This window comes from Grus americana, chromosome Z, assembly GCF_028858705.1.
Source record: "Grus americana isolate bGruAme1 chromosome Z, bGruAme1.mat, whole genome shotgun sequence".
NCBI lineage: Eukaryota > Metazoa > Chordata > Aves > Gruiformes > Gruidae > Grus > Grus americana.
The window spans coordinates 41,423,034-41,444,878 of NC_072891.1; the positions used below are offsets into that span (position 1 = coordinate 41,423,034).

A 21,845-nucleotide genomic window follows, 5' to 3' on the forward strand; every position below is an offset into this window, starting at 1 on the left:
CACTACTTGTTACAATGAGATACATTTGTCATAAAACTAATGTTTCCAGAATAATGCTTTGAGAGTGAATAGACCTAATCTTATATCCATTTAATAGAAAAGGCATTTGCTGTGAATCAGGATAGGTCCAGTCAGTACCTTAGTAATCAAAAAATGGCACATTAACACCAGCAGTAAAGACTCTGTACTGCCTGCTGGTTAAGTTTGTTTTCTTATTATTACCATGACGATTTTCTGCTAAATTTGTTTCCTCAAATATTTGAAGGTTCAATAACTCCATTAAGCAAACTGATAGTGTCATTGCCTACCACTGCATTACAAGAAGGGTTTGCAGAATGGATGGTGAGCATAGGTTTATATGCATCCATGAATTCCTGGAGCTCATTTCCACATAGAGGCAACAGACACAATTTAATTAGTTTCTGTCTAACAGAGAAACAATAAAATCCTATCTCTATCTCATGTCACCAAGTAATGGATATTTTTTTACCTGCCTCCCCTTTCCTCTGTTTTTCCTGTACCTCAGTGTACGATCACTGTGATGAACATAATGGCCTCTTGGAGACCATGTGAACCTCACTTCTACTTTGTGTTGCTGAGTGTATATATGGTAATAGGTCATTCCAGATGACTTCATGACTAACTTGCAAATCTGGTGCTGTCAGATTAAACAAAGCAGATGTCAGGCTGAAGTAGCTGAGTGCACTGAGCTGGGATCAGGACAACCTGCATCATGAAGGTGCTTGTTGTTTATGGTGGTTTCCTTTCAAACACAGATGGATCCAAATTGTCCGGTAATGCAAAGTGCATGAGCAGGCTGTGTTCCAAGCCTAACATTCATATCCCAATATTATCTTAGTAATGCAAGGCTTTGATTCAGCTTATGGGTTACTTACCCAAAGTACTGGGAAGCTGTTGAGTGATTTATCAGTTTCTTTTGTATTTGGACTACAAATAAGACCTATTCATCTTTGGTGGTGTCAGTTTTGTTTGACTGAAAAAACTGGGGCAAACCTGCCCATATTTCTGTAAGAGTTTATACTGGAAAGAGCTTGACTTGATCATACACTGGCTGCAAAAAACATTGTGCTTTTCAGCTGGATGTGCAGGCTCAGTGAATTTGTATGCTAATTAAACACCATCTGCAACTGTTTATTAGCATACACATAGCTATGTTCTGAATTAAATATTAGATAAAACAGGTGGACTTTTGAGAATTTACCAGCATATTGTCACTTCATTACTTTGGCCCTTCCCAAAGTTAAAAAGTTCATTAAGATGCTTTTTTTAAAAAACAAATTTGGCTTCATAAACAAATAAATTATTTCAGCTAAGATTTTTTTAATGCTGATGGAATCTTTTTTAAAGAGCAGGCAGAAGAGGGCTTGATGGTTTCTCAAACAGTAAAAATCAACTGTAGTTCCTGCTGGAGTATAGTTGCTGTGAACCGCATGTAATTTGGCAGTAGAGATCTGGAGCATCATGTAACTACTGGCCTGCTGGTTGCTGAAACAACTCTTGTCTCTCCCATGGAAACACTCGCTGAGATTTCCAGCGTAAAGTGTACTGATGCTAATTAGTCCTCTGCATCCAAATGGAGCTGCCAGTCCTCTTCAGCAGTGACTGTAGCAAGTCTCCTAATTTTGATGAAGGTTAAATCTCCTATCCAGCCAGTGCAAATCAATAAGATTAGTCTAGTAGGTAGGACCTACCTCTGTAAGTAAGTGTTAAGGTGATGATTACAGGGTAGTTTTAAATTCTGCAAACTTCATTTGATTTCTTTTTGCTAAAGAGTTAAAACCATATTTTGTTTTTTCAGCTGCCAAGAAGTCAGATGAAGTTAGCTGGGCTTTGCCATTCACTCCATAGAGAATGAAATCTAATCCTAGGACCAGGTTTTTTATTTCACTAATTCAGAGAACAAGCAAAGCACCTATATACATTTAAAAAAAAAACCAAACAACAAAAAAAAAAAGACAAAACCAAAGGCAGCTCTTGTCTTACAGTGAAGTCTTGAAAAGCTTTGGATCCTACCAGCTGCTTTTCAACTGCTGTCAGGTGAGATAGGGCTTCTGCTAACAGAAAGCACAAGAACGTTAGGTCTACCGTTGAAGCAAAAGTGTGCAATTTAGGCAATTATTTGGTCCATTCTGAACCTCTGCTGTGCCATCTTCAGCACAAGTCTGCAAAGACCAATATTTCTTTTGTTGCTTACATCCAGTAAGCAGGTAATTTCTGTTTTATTTGGTGCACACTGCCTGCACAATTATCACAGATGGAGTCACCTAGTAGCTACTAATGCAACTTTCTTACAAATCTCTTCTCTTCCTATGTATCCTGTGATTAAAATTGCAGCTACAGAAATTAAATTTAGAATGTTTCTTTTCCCTCTAGAAATATAGGCTTGTGAAAATATCCATTACCCCATTTACACTATTAACAAGTAATTCTGGGATACACACACGAAATCATTATACAGCTCTGTCAATTATCCCAGTAATGAAAGTGAAGGCAAAATAGTACTGTGTGACACAGCAACTTCCACATAAGATAATATAGACCAATTTTTGCAATCAGGGAATTGGAAGGGTTCAATGCAGTTTATAAACTCCACAATCCTATTCAGAAACTTTTCTTATTCCCTGGCTCTGTTGTGTCTGGGGAGTTGTAATTTCTTTTGCCTTTCTTATAAAATATAATTACTCTTTCTGTGGCTTCAGATGGGGCATGGAGGCCCATTCATTACTGCTAAAATATCTTAGTCATAGAAGAGGTGTTCACTGTATGAGATGCAGGTTCTATGTAGATAAAGCAGTAAGTGCAAATTTACTGTCCTGTAGGAGCATTTTACACTAAGTGAGCTGCCTTTTCCAAGTATCACCTACTTAGTCTCACCAGCAAACCAGCTAGGAAACTAATGGTTTCTGGCTATATTTGCTGCTTGGTTTCTGTATGTTATCATGACGTTGTTAGCTTAAATACAAACTAGGCATACACCTGCATCATCTATAGCAAAGAACCCTGGGCATCCATGTACTGTCAGACTGTTTGAAAATATCTTGCAAAGCAAAACTAGAAATTGAAGTTTAAGATGGAGCAAGAGTCCCCGACTTCAATACCATTGCAACCCAACCAACTCACCATACTTCCTTCTAAGGTCAGTATTTTCAGTTCAGATTAGAAGACATATGTGTGCATGTAACTCCTGCAGACAACATTGTTTAGGGCAATGACTTGCAAGACATAATTTGTCAGTATGTACTGCAGTGGGAATGACCAAACCGAATTCTTGTTCTCTTAGAGTAACAGAATATTAGGTCTATCCATCTCAGTGATGTGCTTTTTGCATCACTTGTGGCTTTTTTATCAAACTTTGCCTTGAAAACCAATTTAGTTTTACATTGCTTAGCATCTGTGAGCAAGAGATGGGTTACAGGTTAAATTATCTCACTAAAAGCCCAGAATGACATTAGCTTGCTTGGCTGTTTTTTACAGAAATTATCCTACCCGGGACTGTTAGTTTAGCAGGACAACAGAGATACTGCAGATCCAAGGTTAGGTGCCAGAAGGAGCCAATTTATTGCAGAGTAAAACTGTCTAAGACTGTGATTTGCTGCCAGTTCTTATTTTCCCAGAATGAGCTAAGAGGACTTGTGTAAGGACACCCACCCACATAAAGACCAGAGATAACTGAGACTCTAAATGTAAAACAAAGTTGAAATGGTATGTACACAGGTCTTAATCAGAAGGTCAAACACACACATAGATAGAAGTTGATTCTAACCTGTGGCATGGGTGCCTGTTCATCTGTCAGAAGAGTGCTTTCTGGGAGAAATACCCATTTGATGGGCTTACATGACAGCTAACGTCTCCTATAAACACATTTTATTCAGGCTTCTCTTCAGTATGTGTTGGAACTCATGCATGATATCAGTGGATCAATGTGGATAATAGCTGCTTTGGGACCCGTGGGGTTAATAACAAACTCCTGTGTATTAGGTTTCAATTGGTCCTAATTTTGGTTACTTGGGATTCAGATGTCAGAGCCTTCCAGGTGATAAAGCTTCATTATTTTATTCACCATACTATCCATGTCCCGTTCTACCTATTTAAATCACTTTATGTTTTCAGAAGAAAATCTGTGAAGGTAGTGTCTTGCCAACACATCCAAGAATCCTCTCTATAGCAGAAAAGACAGAGGAAGTGAACAAGATCATATTTACTCCACATTTCTTTCCTGAATCAGGGTGATGGAAAAGCTTATATTACACCAATGTTAGAATGAAAATGCCTATCTCATCACCCAAAACCATTTCTCTCTTTGTGGCTGTTCTTAAACAGTCCCAGTGCTACAAGTCTACATGGAAACACATCTGTATTTATCATCACAGTCTGTTGATGTGCACAGCCCAGTGATTTAAAGGACAATGTCTAAATTCTATTCCCCTGCTTATATCCTTTGTGACTTACAATTTATATTTACTAATGTTTCTTCAACTTTAAAATCAGGGACTGGTATTTCATTGCCTGAATAGAGTCATAAATGGCCTAATGTAACAACACCATGAAGCCTGTTCTATAAGGGAAAAGGATTGCTTTCAGTGGTTTTATTGCCAAAACTTAGTTTTGGTCATTTATTCCACTGGAAAATATGCATTTTTCATTCCAAAATGTTGACAGTGTTGTAAAGCTTAAAAATATATGCACATTATAAAATATAAAGTTTCTTACATGAGGCAGAGCTGTGAGATTTCCATAGCCTTTTCTCTTTAGTCATTAAGGGGTTGACACAGCTGTCTCAGTCTGGAACAAAAGCTACCAATTATGGGGGAAGCCAAACATTCACAGTAATTTCTGTCAAATTATTTTCTGTGCACCTAGATGGCTCCTCAACTGCAGAATTGTTGTCTTTCTTATAAGCACTGATTTTTTTGTTTGTTCACTGCTTCTTACCAGTCAATGAGTATATGGCAAATTATTGGATCAAACTAAAATTTGAAATGTTGCAGTGCTGCCACAATACAGAAGGAGATGTAAAATTTAAAAACTTTACAACCAACATTCAAACTTCTCCCCTCATATCTGCTCCCTCTTATTTCCTCATTTGGAATTCTCTTTCTTACTCCTCAGAATAGCAGACCACTTAATTTAGTTTTTCCCTAAACAAAAATGTCTCTTAGCTTTTTTATTCCTGAATTTGCTCTTATCTGGCCATCCCTTTTCTTCTGCAGTGTTATCCACTGACTCACCTGCTCACTTTGATCTTTATTATGCCTCCACATCAAGCAGCTTTTCCCCTGAGTTAAACAGGATTATTCATTGCAAGAAAAAAGGAAATGCTTTCCCCTCTTATCTGAACCATTTTGAGGCTTTGCATAACTGACCTTTTTTAATGTTCTGGTTTATCAAACTCTCTTCTTTTCAGGTTAATTTTGTTCTGAAATATTCAGGTAGGCTTAGCTAAATTATAAATGTCAACATGTACTCTGGAAGGAATTGCCTATTTTGCTGAACCAACCCATGCTTTCATACACGAGAGTTTCAGGTTGTATTCGCAATTGCATCTGCTTTTTTGTAGAAAAGGGAGAATTTTTTTTTTTCCCACTTACATAACTGAGATGCATACAAATAATTTGTGTGTTTGTCAGAGGTGAGATTTAAAGACATTAAAAAATTTTCTGGAGATAGCAGAAAAAAAACCCCACTTTGAATGAATTTTAAATCAGTGTACATTTTCTCCTGATGTCATAGTGAAATGATGGTGAGAAACTTCACCATCTCTAAAAGCATCAATAATTTGTGGCATTCTTAAGATGCTATGTATGTAAAGAGAGCACTCCTGTCTGCTTTCTCTGCTCTCATCGCTGTTACTCTCTTTTCGTCCTGTCTTCAACTCTCCATTGTCTAGTCAGCAGGCGCTGTCAATCTGAGGTGTAGAGAATGAGTTTTTTCTTCATCTCTCGATCCTTCATGACAGAGGTAAAACACCTTTCTGTGCAGGTGTGCACTGCATTCTCCCTGCTGATTTGGTGGTGTTTCCTCTCTCTCCAAACAAACACTAGCCAAAAATCTGAATATATTTCAGCTCACTTTTCATATTCTGAAGTGGTTAAGGTTAACCCTACTGTAAAAAATGAAATGTTCACATGAAATAGAAAATTTTAGAAATACTGAGTACGGCCTGGTGCTGCATAGTGATTGAAATTCAATCCTGGGCCCTTATAAAGGCCTTGAACAGAAGAAGTTCTTCTGTCTTGGTGGAGTTTTCAGAATCAGCCCTAGAAAAAAGTGGTGTGGTGGGAGCAAAGGACTTGCTTTTTGGTTAGAAAAGGCATTAAAAAATGAACTGAAAATGCTGGTAGTTGGAAGACTTTTTATGTCCTGTGATTAATTTCACCACAAGCTGTTTTAAACTATTTCAAAATAATTTTTTACGTTAATTCCCATCCTATCACCTGGCAAATTTGCAGTTAATGATGACTGTGGCTGCTGACGCTACCTGTTGCTCTTGCTTCTCTTCTTAGGAGTAAAATCAACTTCGTCCGTGTAGAGTACAAACCTGTTTGCAGCGTAGCAGCTCATACTGATGAAGGTTTATCATTTATATACCCAGCTAGGCCTGAATATAGCAAACTGTGACACAGTTATGCCAGCTTAGTGAGGACTCTGTAAAGCAAAACCAACAATTTTTTGTGTCAAGGAATTTCCTATAGGTCTATATGACTTGCTCATCAAGGCGCTAGAAATGCTTCTGCCTGTCTTCTCCACAAGTCCTGCCCTCTCCACACACAATAGGTCTGCTTCACCCAGATTAGTAAGGGACAGAAATGTGAACAGTTATCGAGGAACCAGGGAAGGGAACAAGTTGTAAGAATTCAGAAATTTTATTATTAGAACCTATTATAACCTATTACAACTTGTTCCTTGTCCTTCCAAGTATCTCTGCTTTTGCCACTTCAGGGTTTGTCTCACCTACAACTTCATTTGCTTTCTTTTTGACCACATCTTCCCTTTTCGGCATCTATTTGACATATTCTCTTCTGAGCTGGTCCTTTGATTTGGCAGCTGCCATTAAAGAGACTTCATGCACACATCTGCATATGAACAGCTGTGATTTGTATTTCTAAGGTAACCCTACATTTACATACATACAGAACTTGGGAATTCCTAAGCGGCAGTGTAATATCTGTGTCTCTCAGTGTGTGAATAATTTCTGAAAGTCTCTTTGGTATTCACTGCTCTCAGGTAAGACAGTATTACCTGACTTTGCCTATAGAAGTGCAATGCAGTATCAGTGTGAAGGCAGGAAAAAACCAGAATGCATCACACTAGGTTAAACTGACCCTGCTGAGCTAGAAACTATGTAGAGGAAAGTGAAAAGGAAAGAAAAACTAATCTGTCAAACAAGAATGGTGATGGTGCTAAACAGGAAGCAGAGCTGTTTTAAAATGAGTGCTTTTGATAGAGTCTGAGGTCAGATAATTTGCTCCCCCAGCTCTCCTCCTCCCCAAGACTCTCCAGGCCCCTGCCTTGCTTTTTATCCTGCTGCTTTTTTTTGTTCGCTGTCTCTTTGTTTCTTCACTTGCTTTCTACCTGCCCTGTCTGAAAATTAGGGTTCTACCCTGTTGGACTGTAATTATTACTGGCAAGTATCACAGCATGCTGCAATCATTGTGCTTGCAGAGAAGGTCTGTTTTGGCTCAGTGATTTCCTAGCACATTTTCCTGGGAAGAATTAGGACACAGCTAGGTTTTTTTCCTGGAAGTTAATCCTGTTCACATTAAGATACTTCAGTAAAATCTGCAATGACGTAGAGGGAAGACCTTTCCAGTTTTGGAGGGTGGGGGTTGTCTTTTCCTGCTTTTAAGGGCAAACCTCATGCACTTCACTCAGGCAGGTTTTGTGGAGACAAATGGGACTGTCTTGTGATGCAAGGGTTTGACTGGTAGGTCCCAACCACCTCCTCCTGAGAGGAGCCCAGCAGAGCCGGTGGTCCTTGCCCAGCTGCCCCCAGAACTGGAAGTAGCTGCTATCTACTGTACTTACAGGCATATCAAAAGAAATCCAGACATTAGAGTTACGTTTAGCAAGAATCTGGGTGCCTATTAACACTGGTTTTGCAGCTTTTCGGTGCAACCTTTATGGGTGACTCAGAGGCATTTTTGCTTGTCTATTTCAGGTGTGTTTTCATCTGAAGGTTTAACTCTTTCTTCAGTGTGGTACAGTACAGTTTTGTATTTGTAAAGGATGTTAACATCAGCTTCTATTATATTTGTAAAGAAGAGAAGAAAAATATTTTTTTAAAAAAGCTTGCTTTTGGAAGTCACAGTTGTTCACTGAGATGCCTCAGGCAATTACCTGAAAAAGTCATTTCAAGCCAGTAAATAGTGTGAACACTGAGGAAAGAAAGGAGGAAATTGAAAAAAGACCAACTCCAAAATAGCCATGGTGGCAGAGGAACAGAAAAAACTGTTCTTTTAAAATAATCGAGTTTATCATCAACAATTGAAACTACCAGCGACATGGAAGTAATAATGTGACCCAAATCCCTGCAAGAAAAAAGAGTACTTGATTTTGGGATTTTTTTCTTCTTTGAATGTAAATTATTTTTCAGCTCAAAATAAATAGTTGAGTAGGGTAAATGGTAGGTTTTGTTTCTAATACAATTTCATTATGATCAGAAAAATAGAAAACCATTTTATAAATACAGTTTGAGTCAGATCAGCATAAAGAAAATTTCTCAGTTTAAGCTAATCTTCCCTTTTTCACAGCAACACAAAAGAATGGCTTGTGGTAGTATGACTAATACTGCAACTCTTACCCCTTGTTTTCTTTTGGCAGGGTAAGCAAGTCTTAAGCATGTACTACTTTTTAAACCCAACTTTTGGGGGTTTATTTTTTAATAATTAAATGTCCTGGATTGCATATACACACCTTACTAGATTGTTTTTCCTTTTACTTCTTCACTTGAGTTGTAAAGAGGCTAGGACTCAACAACACACTTAAATGGGACTATAGTAGGTCTTTTTAAAGGTGAGTGGCTCTTAGGCACTGTCTCTTCCTTTAAAGAAGGCAGGCTTTCTTTTTTTCTTAGTAGTGAGTTAAGTGGGTTTCTAAGTCTTTGCTGTTATTTTGCATCTCAGTGGCAGACATTCATCCAGGAAGAGGTAGCTGGGAATAGAGTTTAGTGACCCAGATATTTTCCTTTAGCACAGCAGTTTTATATACATTAGTGCAATAGCATCTGTAGCCCATTCTAACAGGGCTGTAGTCAATGTCCTATTTTAACAGCACTGATGTGCTGTTTCTCAGTTCTCTGCAGTGATTTACCCACCAAAGTACCTGTAAATGGCAACTAGCAAGATGCCAGATACATAATGGCTCTTGAAACCAGATGAGTATATTGCAAACATAAAATTCTTACCTGTTAATTGGGGGAAAAGAAATCACCAAATGAACAGGTCTCCAGCAAGACAGACAGATAGGGTTTTTGAGACCTAAAGATATTGAACATTTCTAAGTGTAACAACATCTGCATAAATACTTTAGGATGCATCCCTATTTCCTCACGTCTCTGACTACAAAAAATAAATGAAGCTGGAAAAACTACAAAGTATGTAAAAGCAAAGAAGTAAAACCATGTTTTAGGAACAATTGCTGTCTACTCATAACTGTACTCATAAAATGCAGAAACAAAATTCATGCTTTCTTTCTGGAAAGGTCAAGAGAGTCTTTAACACAAGGCGCTAGGATCCCATCCAATAACAAATTGTATCTTTTTCTACCTCTCTGTATTTCTTCCAAAATTCATTCTGCAGAGCATTAGTGCTGAAATATTTTCCTTTAGCCATTTAAAAGCAAATGTCACTATACTCAAATACCTCTGACATCCAACAGTGAAAGCGACCAACTCATCTGACAAAGATAGAAGGTGAACAAGTTGTACTGAGGAATACTGAAGATCAGGATTAAGATTTTATCAACAGAGATAAAGATTTTATCAACAGTGTGACAAAGTTGGCTCCTCGCCTAATTACAGTTCAGTCCTATTTTAAATCTTCCGCTTTGTGAATGAACAAAAACATTGGTCAAGCTTTAGGGCAACAGTGGAAAGAAGAAACTATCAATCTTCCCAAAATCATGGGAACACATGACAAGGCAAAGACCTGCCTATGAAGTCCAGATTGATAAAAAGCTTTTTCACCAGGTTGGGAAGCAACAGTTCAAAGGATGACTAGCTGTAAGAAGTTTCTCAAAAAAACCTGCATGAGTAAGGTGCTGCAGGTTGTCCAAAATCATCTTCAAGAACTGTGACAGGAGACCATCACAGGAGAAGAGTCAGAGATCACTCAGACAAATCTGATCTAGTAGTTAGTTTGTTGAGTTCTAACCAGTCAATTTAGGTATTTACTAAGTACAGATGGATTGGCAGTCAATACTCTGTTATTTACTACACTTAAAGGTAGTATGGGATACAAAGGTTATTGTGTCAGCTTACTATACGTATCTTAAATGTTACATGCATGCAAAACATGTCAGTCATAAACTCATCGATGTCTGGTGTCAGGTAAGGGACCTCTCAGCCTCAAGGGGTAACCTTGAGAGGCATCCCTACTCAAGGGGACATCACCACTGCGCAGCCAGCTGCTATGGAGGGAGAGCTCAGCGGGGTTTGGTGCTGAGTTCTCACTGACGGCCTCACACAATAGGATTAACTTTGATTAGGCATACTTGCTGAGCATCTACGTGGACCAAAAATCAGTTAGTTCAAACAGGAGGAGTGCATCCATCACAGAGAGAAAGCAGCTATGGATAGTTACCGTTAACCTAAACCTTAAGAAGAGGCTGAACATATCTGTTTACTATCCTAGAAGATTTTGTGCATTCAGAACAGGCAAAAATTCACAGTATCATCTGAGTATTTGAGCTACTAAGCTCACAATATTTTGAAATGAAGTATCACAATATTTTGCCTTGGTTCTGTCTAAAATTCTAGTTCGGTCTTGGGCATGACCCCCAAAATTATAATAATTCTGGTATGAGTCAGAGCAGTCTCTCCATTTCCATTTTTTTCCCAATTATTTATCTTCTTTTTCTTTATTTTACTACTTGAATTATGCTAGACCTCATAAAAATAATAATAAAGTAGGTTAATGTGGAAAAACAGTCTTTTTATTCTAATGTTAATGTTTAAGTCTATTTTATTTTTAATACACCAGCAATTTGTTCTCCTGAAGTGGGTCTATTTTTCTGAGGTATGCAGGGAAGAGGGATGAAAGAAAAGTCAGAAATTTAGGGTTATATGTGGTCCAATACATCCAAAGTGCTTCTCTTAGCTTTCCTGTGGTGATAAGCTGTTCAGTGCTTGCAATTTATATGATGCCTTTTCACTAAGCTAGGAGTTCACTGAGCATGTGTTTAGTTTGAGATGCACTTTGTTCTTTCACTGAACTCCTGTTGTTCAGCATTTTCAGCCTCCAATGTGCAGGCTGCTTCACCTTTGGCCTTAAAGAAAGAGAAGGGCATTTTGCCATGTGCTGATGCCACCAAGCTCAGTGACGCAAACAAGACATTCCCAGCATTAGCTGATCTGCTTGCCAGGCTGTCATGCTTCCCTTCAGTGCTACAGAGATGCGTGTTGCTGCAAAAAATTGTGTAGGAAATTGCAAAGCTTTGTGAGGATGTTATGATCAGATTGTCCTGTGGCAAGACTGTATTCACCCACTTATTGTCAGCACGTGCCAGAGCTGCCCATGAGAAGGGAGATGTTCCTCTTTCCCACTCAGTACGGGAGGAAGGCTTTGTCTTCCTTCTGCCTTCTGACCCGCCTGCCTGACAAACCTCTGTGGCACAGTTCATCATCTGTGGCACAGGAAGCCATCCTGAGTAGAGGGGCTAATCCCATCAGCTCACATTTTTATTGTGTATTGAGATGACACGTACATAGAAATATGCATTTCTACCCACATTACCTGTGCTCTACAGGTCAGAGGAGCAGACTGCCTGCACTGCAGGGAAAGCTTCCTTGCCAGTCGTTGACAAGATAAGAAAAACATTAGGAAAAACATCAGGAAACATTTCTTTGCAGAGAGGGTGGTCAAACCCTGCAACAGGCTTCCTAAAGAGGTGGTCAATGCCCCATGCCTGTCAGGGTTTAAGAGACATTTGGACAATGCCCTTAATAACATGCTTTAACTTTTGGTCAGCCCTGAAATGGTCAGGCAGTTGGACTAGATGATTGTTGTAGGTCCCTTCCAGATGAAACTATTCTATTTTCTATTCTATTCTACTCTATTCTATTTTCTAAAAGTTGCAGTATGAGGATAGACATCAAGAGGTTTGCCAGAAACATCTGTAGATTCCACAGGGAGAGAGAAAATAGATCATTAAAGTATTATTTGCAGTATTTATGCTTTGTCTCAGGAACACTTTGAAGGGTCAAACTAAGTCTAATTTGAAAAAAAGGCTATGTTAACTCGAGAGGACACTTAACATAAATGCTTTCTCACATTAATTGTTTTAGACATCATCTAAATCAATTGACTAATTGAGCTAAACCAGTTTCCTATTACTTCATCCAGTTTTTCAGTCTCTAAATGAATGTCACTGTCACTGATGCCAAAGTCTCTCATCTCCCCTTAAACACCCAAGAGCTCTAGGGTCAAGGTAAGGTAGAATAGGTGCTACAGAAGGACTACACTGGATTTCTTGGGATACACTCTGCAGGGCTATTTCAGCTGGCAAACTGAAGCTTGTCACCAAAGTGCTGTCTTAGCCTTGACCACTTTATATATCTCCCTTCCCCACCATGGTACACTCTTGTTTGTGCTCTGATGTTTGCTGACCTCTATCCCAGATGCTGCTGCAGTTCAGTGGTGCTGTATGAGTAGTAATCTAGAAATATGGGGACAACATTTGCTGCTGAATATGAGAGTAATGTATATTTACAAAATTCTTAATTAAAGGTATCACTTATTAAAAAAAAAAAAATGAGGCAGTCTCTACTGGCACAAGGAAAAATAAAAAACCGATAACAGATATTCAGATCAAAATGATGACATAGGTTTCATTAGTAAAGGAAAGGCACTAATAAAATGCTGCAGTCTCAGTGTCTTCACAAGAAGCAGAGGCCCAAGAGCAGCTATTGCCATGACAACAAAAGGAGCAAGGGGATTTACACTTCTGTATGTTTCTGTGCAGTCTTAACCAAGAGTGAAACTGACTTGAAAGAACAGCCCCATTCATCATTCTTATTCTTTATGAATTGTGTATCTCACCTCACTGCCTCAAACCTTATATCTTATAGCGATAGGTCACTGACCACACATGACTAAAGATGTTTCTGGACCTGTTAGAAGCCTGGTTCTTAGATTATTTATCTAACTTTCTGCTATATAAAATCATGAGGTCGAATAGGTTGCTAATTTCGGTCAATAATATTTATGCAATGCCATATGCCATAAATTAGGTCCACAACCTATAATACACCTAATTCCTCCTAGTAATGTATTGAGAACACTAAATCTAATGTTACTCTCATACAAGAACATGCCTTCATCTCTAATTTCACCCTGTAATTATCACTGAAGACTTTTCTGCCATATGTTTATTAATACAATTTCTATCTTCAGCAAATTTTATCTCACAAAAAATTCTGTGTATCAACCCCATCTAATAAGCTTCTCATAAAATGCATAAAGTAAGATCATCCTGTAGCCATCGGGACATTTTGAGATCCAAATGATGCTGCCCTGATTTAATTTCTTTTTTAAAAAACTACCCTGGTTTCAATAATGGTGTTGTCTTTTAACATTTCAGATCACAGTATTTCGCATGGGATCAGAAGGACACCAGGATATTGATTTAGCTATCCTGACAGCATTACTAAAAGGTAATGGAGTTTCACTCCACAGTGAGTCTGTATCAATTCAAATGGATTAACTCTGTGTCTCTGCTGTGCTGAAACCTGCATTTATTGACAGTATCTACCATATCAAGATGGTAAATTTATACCATGAAATTGAAGTATGCTTTTGCTCTAACTGCTTTATACAAATCCAGTTCTTTCTTTAATCTTTAAATAGCTACTGTTTTTCCTTTCTGAATTTTTATTCTCCACCCACAATCACTAATGTGTCACAAGAAACATCAGTGGTGACTCCCCACCAGTTACCTGAGAAGATTAGTACTCACAAGAAGACAGCCAAAGAAATTCTCAGACTTAGATTGCCTTGGTGGCTAGTAGAACATCCAGAAGGCCGTTATCTCCCTTTAGATAAAACTGGCATTATTGTCAAAGTAAAACGTTGTCTGTAGTCATCCTAGGAAAGTCTCGGAACTGTGTGGGATTCCTTCCAGTCTCCTCTGGTAGAGCTAAGAACTGAGCTATTGGGGTGGTAGAGGTTTTAATCTTAAAACTTCACAGGTCGCTAAATCTTTCTAAGCTATTACATGCTACACTTAACGCTCTTAAAAGATTGTCTTACACTAAATCTATTGTTGCTACAGTTCATTATAAAACCTGGTCTTGCAGACACATCATTTAGCTTGGCTCCCTTCAAGATATGATATTACCAGGTAATTTAATATCTGCTTGCAAATACAGAAACAGGTGAGATTTTAAAGGCTCTGAAGCACAGGTACTTACCTGATGAAGGATTATTCACCTAACCAAGGGCTGGGTACCCCTCCATTTATATTGTATTTCCCCAGATGGGATTTTCACAAATTGCATATATCAATCACCATGGTCATTTTGTTGCTGTCTGGACCTGTTTGTGCTATGTAGTACAGGCTATACTGATTTTAAAAACAGAGAATAAGACATACCAAACAATTTTAAAGAACAATCTGAGAAACATTAGGAAATGAACTTCCAAAGGTGATTGGGGAAAATTATGCTTCATGAGGCTGTTCAGTAGTTGTCATCATGCTATTGCCACCCCACACACTAATAAGAGGGTACATAACACCATGTGGCAGACCTGAATTTGAGTAACAACAAAAAATTTAATAGATTTACCGGGTATTCAAATCTAATGGGAATTATTCTTGCTTGTTCCAGAGCTGTTTTCTTCTCAGTTTCTTCCTATGCAGGCTCACAAAAGCTGTATGAAGAGAAAAGGGAGAAGGCCTGAGTAACTTTCACCTAATCAAGGAAAATAGTATTTTACCTTTTACACAATTATTAATCCCATTTCAAAAATGTTGCTTCAAACATTTAAAACAAAAGTCTGAACAGGAGGAGTAAACAAGCACAGTCCACTTCAAAAGTATGATTGCAAACTGATAGCTACTAGCCAAGGAAATGAGCTGGAATTATTTTGCTCCAGTAGCTTTTGCTTCTTCAGGCTTCTGTAGTATTGCTTTCTCCACTTCTCTGGCTCAATTCAATCTAGATACCAGTTGTTTGACCTGCAGATAACATGACTATTTTGCTGCTACCCCGAGGTAACAAGTTCTAGCCATCTGCATAATTAAATCTCAAGGTATTTTGGACATCTTCACACAGAAACAATATAAATCAAGGTGAAGAAAGGAAAAATAAATTAATTCAAAGCCAGGAAAAAGAACTGGATCCATCACCAAATTCCTCATTTCTATCCTTAGGAAATATGTGAATTGCAAATTTCATGTTTATTTTAAATATAACTGGATCCTTCATTACCCACAGTGTGAAGTGTATTCTCTTCACATTTGTTCTTAAGACAGTCACTGAAACTACTGCTCTTAATTTCTGTTAGTGAGATACAGACTGTCTTAAAGTTGTGATTCCACTTTTTCTAGTATATTTTCAAGGTCTGAATCCCAACATAGATCCCTGGAGTGTTTTCCCACTCTGAAAGCTGCCTCTTGGAGGCTGAAGAAAATAAATCATGGGCCTGGGAGGGATTTTTTTCCTCTTTGAAAAGCTCTTTTGCAGTATTTACATGAGCAACTGTACTACGGTTGCAGTTTGGGTGTATTAGTAGCCCTCTCTGATCTGGAATATCCATTTTGCAAGTGCCTAATTGGTCCTGTTGTCTCCTTAGTAAAATAAAATTACCTTCCCTTTTCATAATAGTAGCGCATCGTACTGAACTTCTGTCAGCTCAGAAGGTGCCTGGATCCGTGTATGTAATTTTGACATCTCCTTTCATGCCTACCTGACAATCTTGATTTGGTAATCTGCTGATGGCAGCAGCACTTGTGTCTTGCTCAAGAGCCAGAGGAACTAAAACTCGCACCTCGTCTTCCCTGATCCTCAGCATTTTCTGATTATGAAGATACTCAATGAAGAGTAGATTTATCAGGTGCCTCTTGTTCATCTGAGCTTTCTGATCACAGGGAATGAAAGTCCTTATGACTGTTCAATCAATGTGTGCCAAGATGAGATCACTTGTGTCTGGCAAGTCAGTTGTCCTTACTCATAACATGTCTTTGTACAAAGGTTCTGGACCACCCTGAGAGAAATACTGCCTTTCTGTAAATATACCTCAGCAGGTTGATGGATAGTTGGGTTTTCCATCAAATCAAGAAATCTAAGGTAGAAATGCTGAACCACTTGTCTATTGATTTACTAATAAGAAGATTTGAAGACTAGGTCTGAGTTACCTTGAAATTCATAAGTTTAGATTCAGGAATTAACCTCTTTCACCTCTTCAACACTGTGTGAAAAAGGGGCAGATAAAAGTATGAAACTGGTGAGTGATTATTGATTACTTTTTCTCCGTCTCACCAATGAGGATTTTGCAGTTCTTGCTAGCCAGTGTTCAAGGTACATACCAGTGAATTACCAATCCCACCCTGGTGTGAGTGATTTGTTCAGGGAGTAGAAGGACAAGGATTGGAAAACATGAAGTATCATTTCCTGCTTGCTGTGTAAAATTCATGATGAGCTAGTCTCTTTTTAAACCCGCATCAGGCACACTGCCAATGCAGGATCTCTCCTGGACAGGATATTCCACAAGCCCCAAACCCTGCACTGAATATGAGAGATTATTTCCTTGTTTGTTTTTGTGAGTCATTTGTTTAATCTTGTCAGCAGATCTATCTTTCTTGGAAGTGATCTCCAATAAACCAGGGAATGGCATCCAAACTGGTTATCAATTTACATTGCATGGATGTCACAACAGCATATGGCTTGTGAATTCCTTTTTTTTTTTTTTTAATTTGGAGAGACGTGCAAATGTAGGAAGCAAGTTTCCAATTGTGTGAATTTGTAGCAAGTAAATTTATTGATACAGTTTAGCTGTTTGTGCTCTCTTAACTTGAACATTTGGAACTCAAACAGTAATGGATTTTGTCCTTTTGCAGCTGCTAATTGAACACAAGGCATATGACAGGGAAGTTAAAGGCAGCATATGGAGGTGTTCTAAAATGTAATTGTTTTGAAGTGGCATCAAAGATCCTAGTTCACAAAGCTGTTGCAATGTCTGGAACATATTAGCAGCACCAGCCATGTTTCACCTGGTGCTCCAGAAGCCTTCCCAGTGCAATTGTTAGCACTGGGAGAGGGGTGCTGTGTGGTATATGCATATCGTAATATTACTGCCATGCAACCTTCTGAGATAAGCCATGTTAGGCTCCTGCAGATCTGATGTCTCTGCATACTTTCCAGCCTGTGAATAAGTCACAATTCATGCTCACTGAACAGCCAGCATGTAGTATCAGATGGTCCTGGAAGACAGTGTGATGGTCTGCCAACGATGAAGTCACTGACACAGAACGATTTCGGAGTTAGGCCAGATATCTGGTTACTGCCCTTATAGTTGTTATTGCTATCATCTTTGTTATTGTCAATTGATTTGCTAAATGCCAGCAAGATGCTTGTAGCAAATGCAGCTGGAAAGAGCCTTTTCACCAAAGAGCTTCTGAAACAGAAGACAGCATAAGACCTGCTGAGATGCAGAGCAGAAAGCTAGTTTGGATTGCCATTTTCCCTAATCTAATTCTTTTCCTTAAATGATGAATCAAAGAGGACGCTGACATGCTTAGAGGCACTGTGGAAATGAATCTCCAACAACCATTTCTGTCTCGATAGATCAGTTTTGTGTCGTTTCAGCTTTCCAGATTCTGAAGCACTGAGTATCATAGACTATGCCAGAAGAATCCTTTAGAGCTTTACATTCATCACCATAAGCATTAGCCAGTATATAAAAGCCTGTAGTCTATCTCTTCAGTAATCTGGGATCCTGCAAGGGCACAACACTCATTGTCTGATGTGTAGTCAGTGTCACCTAGGATTCAGAGGCAAGTTTATGGTCCCAGGCTTTATCATCAAGGAGTGTTGGTTTTGATCCAAGATACTGGATAAACCATTTGACTTTTTACCAGAAGAATCTATGCAAGATATCCAAGCACTCCTGGGAGCATAAAGTTAACACCTGCAGGAGCTGACAGTTCTCCCTGATCTCCTTGTTCATTCAACTTTGCACTATCCATGCATTGTCTATATCCAGCAATATCTATACTGAAATAAAATACTGCCAAAGCAATGCATTGCATCCCAAATGCAACTTTTCTTCTAGGAGCACATGAAGGGAAGGAAGAGTCCCACTGCAGACATTAGTCATATTGTCTTAAAACATTCTTTTGAGGAACATAATCTTATGCTCAGCCAGACACCGGAATAGTAACATTACATAGACATTAGTCATATTGCCTAAAAAACTATTCAAAGCAGTAATTAAAATAGTACAGCACAGCTAAGCAGAGAGTCTTTCCATCAGACAGGATGAAACAGAAATGTAGGGAGAGGAAACGCTAATTTCTCGCCATTGACAGTGTTAAGGGCTTAAGAAATGGTTCCAGTGTGATCCCTGTACTGAGTTGATGAGAGCAGTAGGTTATTAACTCTACCTTATTTTTTTGATTTCCCAAATATATTTTGGCTTTGATTTGCGTCCATTGCAGTGATGCTCATGAGCGGGATGAGTCCCTCAGAGAGGTCACTTTTTGGATTTTTCTTACTCACTCACTCAAATCTATGCTCTGTGGCACTAAATGCAATCAAGGAGATGATTGAAATGAGACAGTATCTTAAGAAAGCCCACCTCACATTTGTTCTAGGGATTTTTTTCTTATATTAGTGGAATTATTTTTACTTCTTAATGCTCGATAGAATTCCACCAGAAATAGCCTGAATACTTTCTTTTTCAATTGAGTCAAAAGTTATCAGTCCATCCTGGAATCAAATTGATTAAATGGCATCCACAGCCCATATGCCGCTCTGTACCAACTTTCATGGCTTTTATTTTCCTTCTCCTCTTATGTAATGCCAGTGTAATCCACATTCACCCGAAAACCACATAGGGAAGACAGGAAAGAGGAGAAGGGTGAAAGGTCTTTCCAGCAACAAACCTCTCTCTGGGAGCAGCCATCCCACTATGTGCATCAGAGCCCCAGTGTGCAGACCTGTACTGCCCAGTCTGTGCCTTAGCTGATGGACTGGTCTGGACCTGAAGTACAAAAAACCCTTGAGAAACGATACATTTCCTTCAACAGCCAAATGTCTGCAGCACTCTGTGAGACAATGAAATGAACCGTTGTGGTAACAAGCACTGAGAAAGGCATTGTCTCCAGGATTGCACATGCACCCACTGGAAAACTTGTCCACTGCTAGCGGCCTTAAACACCATGGAGGAAGGTGAGAAGGAGGGAGGCTGAACCATGACTTGCTTTCCCCTCTGCTCAGTGTATGGAGCAATAAGCATGCTCAGAGAAAACAACTCTGATGAACTGCTGGGCTTGGGGACCTTTCTGGAGATGCACCCACCACCTGGTGCCCCATGTCAGTTGCTCTTTCACGTAATCAGATGCACCAGACACCCCTGTGTTCATCCAGCAGCCGAGTCCTTCCTAAAGCACGAAAAGGCCCAGGAATGCTAGGTCACTTGCCACAAACTGGGGAAGGCTCCCTGCTAGGGGTCAGAAGGTGTTCATCTGGAGCCTCTATGATTTGACTTGAGTTTTCACTGAAGTAGGGGCAACGCAAGTAGCCCACTTCCTTCCCCAAGTCCATCTGATCCACTCTTGATGCAAAATGGTTTCTAACCAGGCTGCACGCCTGGCTACCCAGACTGTAGGCTGCAGTCAGTGTAGGAAATCAGGAGGTGGAGTTCACCCATCACATGTGCAAAATGGTACCAGGCTGCAGGATCGCCATCACTGCCCCTGGGTTTTGGAGCTCACCCATATGCCTCCTCCACCTCTCACCAGACAGCTTGCCTGAGCACCTGCCAAAGCTCTCACTTTCCTGGAGGCACACAGAGGAGATCAAATGACATTTTGAGAGGATCTGTTGTTTGCTTCAGAAAGGGAGAGAACATTATTTGCTCTGTGTACTTAATTTACACTATCATACTCACTGCAGGTAATCTTTTGCTGATTTTATAAATAAAACTGTAGAGACATTTTTGCCCTTCCCAAAGGTAAATATTTTCTGTTCTTGAATGTTGCATGTTGCTTGTGTAAGAAACTCAGAAAGGTTCAGATGTCATTGGCATCCCCCGTGAGGTCTCTTGTGAGAGCTTTTGTCTGTGTTGTGTATAGCAATGAGAAGCTGTGTCTTACACAAAGGGGTGGTCCTGTTACTTCTTAGTCACAGAAAGGTCTTTTATTGTTTTCACTGTCTTTTCTTCTTTTCTCATTTCTTTCTATTGTTCTGCTCCTGCATCACCTACCTGTTTGTCAGAGCTCATTTCTGTAATAAAATGAAAGTGATCTGGGTGATCTACAGTCCACCATCTCCCAAATAATTGCTGTAGATATTGCAGAGTATTTGGCAAAATTTCATGGCAGTGAACTGACTGCAAAGTTGAGAGTTATGAAATTATACTGTAAGCTAAGCTTTCCAAAGGTCTGCTGAGCTGATCCTTCACAGAGAATTTCAGCAGCCACCGTTTTACGCTTTATGTTTCTGTGCCTCCAATTTCAGAGTGCATTTTCAACTGGAACAGTGAGTGATTTTGAATAGTACTGAAATGGGGACAGAAATGCTTTGAAGTAATGAAAAGCTCCTGTTTGTCCTCTTTCCATGATATCAGTATAAGAATTAACAAAGACAAGAAAGCAGTGAAAGTATGAGTCCTTTAAAAAATCAGCCTTTATACAATCACCTAATCACTGTAAGCAGCTATGTAGTTAAAAGTTGAAGTGCCCTTTATTTATTTGGTTGATCAGTTCATTCAGCTAGTTCTCCCTGTGACACTGAAGCACAAATACTGGTTTATTATTACAAATCAGCTAATAACCATGAAATCTTTAGTGAAACATTATAAAAGCACAGCAGGGCAAGAATGTCCTACAGTGTCCATTAAAACTCCAGGGAAAAACATACCCTCCCTTTCAAAAACAAGCAGCTCCAAACCCATCTTATCATCTGCATAGTTTCTTATTTAATTTTGATATTTTTTAACTTGACACCAGCTTTATAGCATGCTTTCTTACATGAATATTGTATGTGTGAAGGGAAATTTGTCCAACCAAGACCCCTCAGTACAAATATATATAGGAGAAATTCCTGTGCTTATACAGGATCCCCACCTTATCAGGTGGGAATGCATACAAGGTGCACATAAAATGCATGACTGTGGAAATCGGTGGGTTGTCTGTGTGTTGAACCTGGTTGTAATTGCTAGATGCATGTGTGTGTATATGTGTGCGCTCGTGTGTGTGTGTGTGTGCGCGCGCGTATTCCTGCAGCTGGATCAGTATCCCTACTGGCTTCTGCTCTCGCTTCCTGTCTGAGAGGAGGGAAACCAGTTCACTCCACCGCGAGTTGCACCTGCTGATATCATGTGTACCTACTGTATTTTTCAAGGGGGATGTGAGGAAATAATTAATGTTTATGAGATAATCTGAGA

General features: G+C 39.2%; 1 protein-coding gene across 4 annotated transcripts in view; it reads left to right on the forward strand.

Moving 5' to 3' along the window:
* TRPM3 (transient receptor potential cation channel subfamily M member 3) overlaps positions 1–21,845 on the forward strand; it is a 429,177-nt gene that overhangs the window by 335,703 nt on the left and 71,629 nt on the right. For all 4 annotated transcript variants that reach the window (XM_054809132.1, XM_054809133.1, XM_054809134.1 and 1 more), the window contains exon 9: positions 13,819–13,891. In XM_054809132.1, the coding sequence (XP_054665107.1) occupies positions 13,819–13,891 (73 nt within the window). The remainder of the gene's footprint in view (positions 1–13,818; positions 13,892–21,845) is intronic.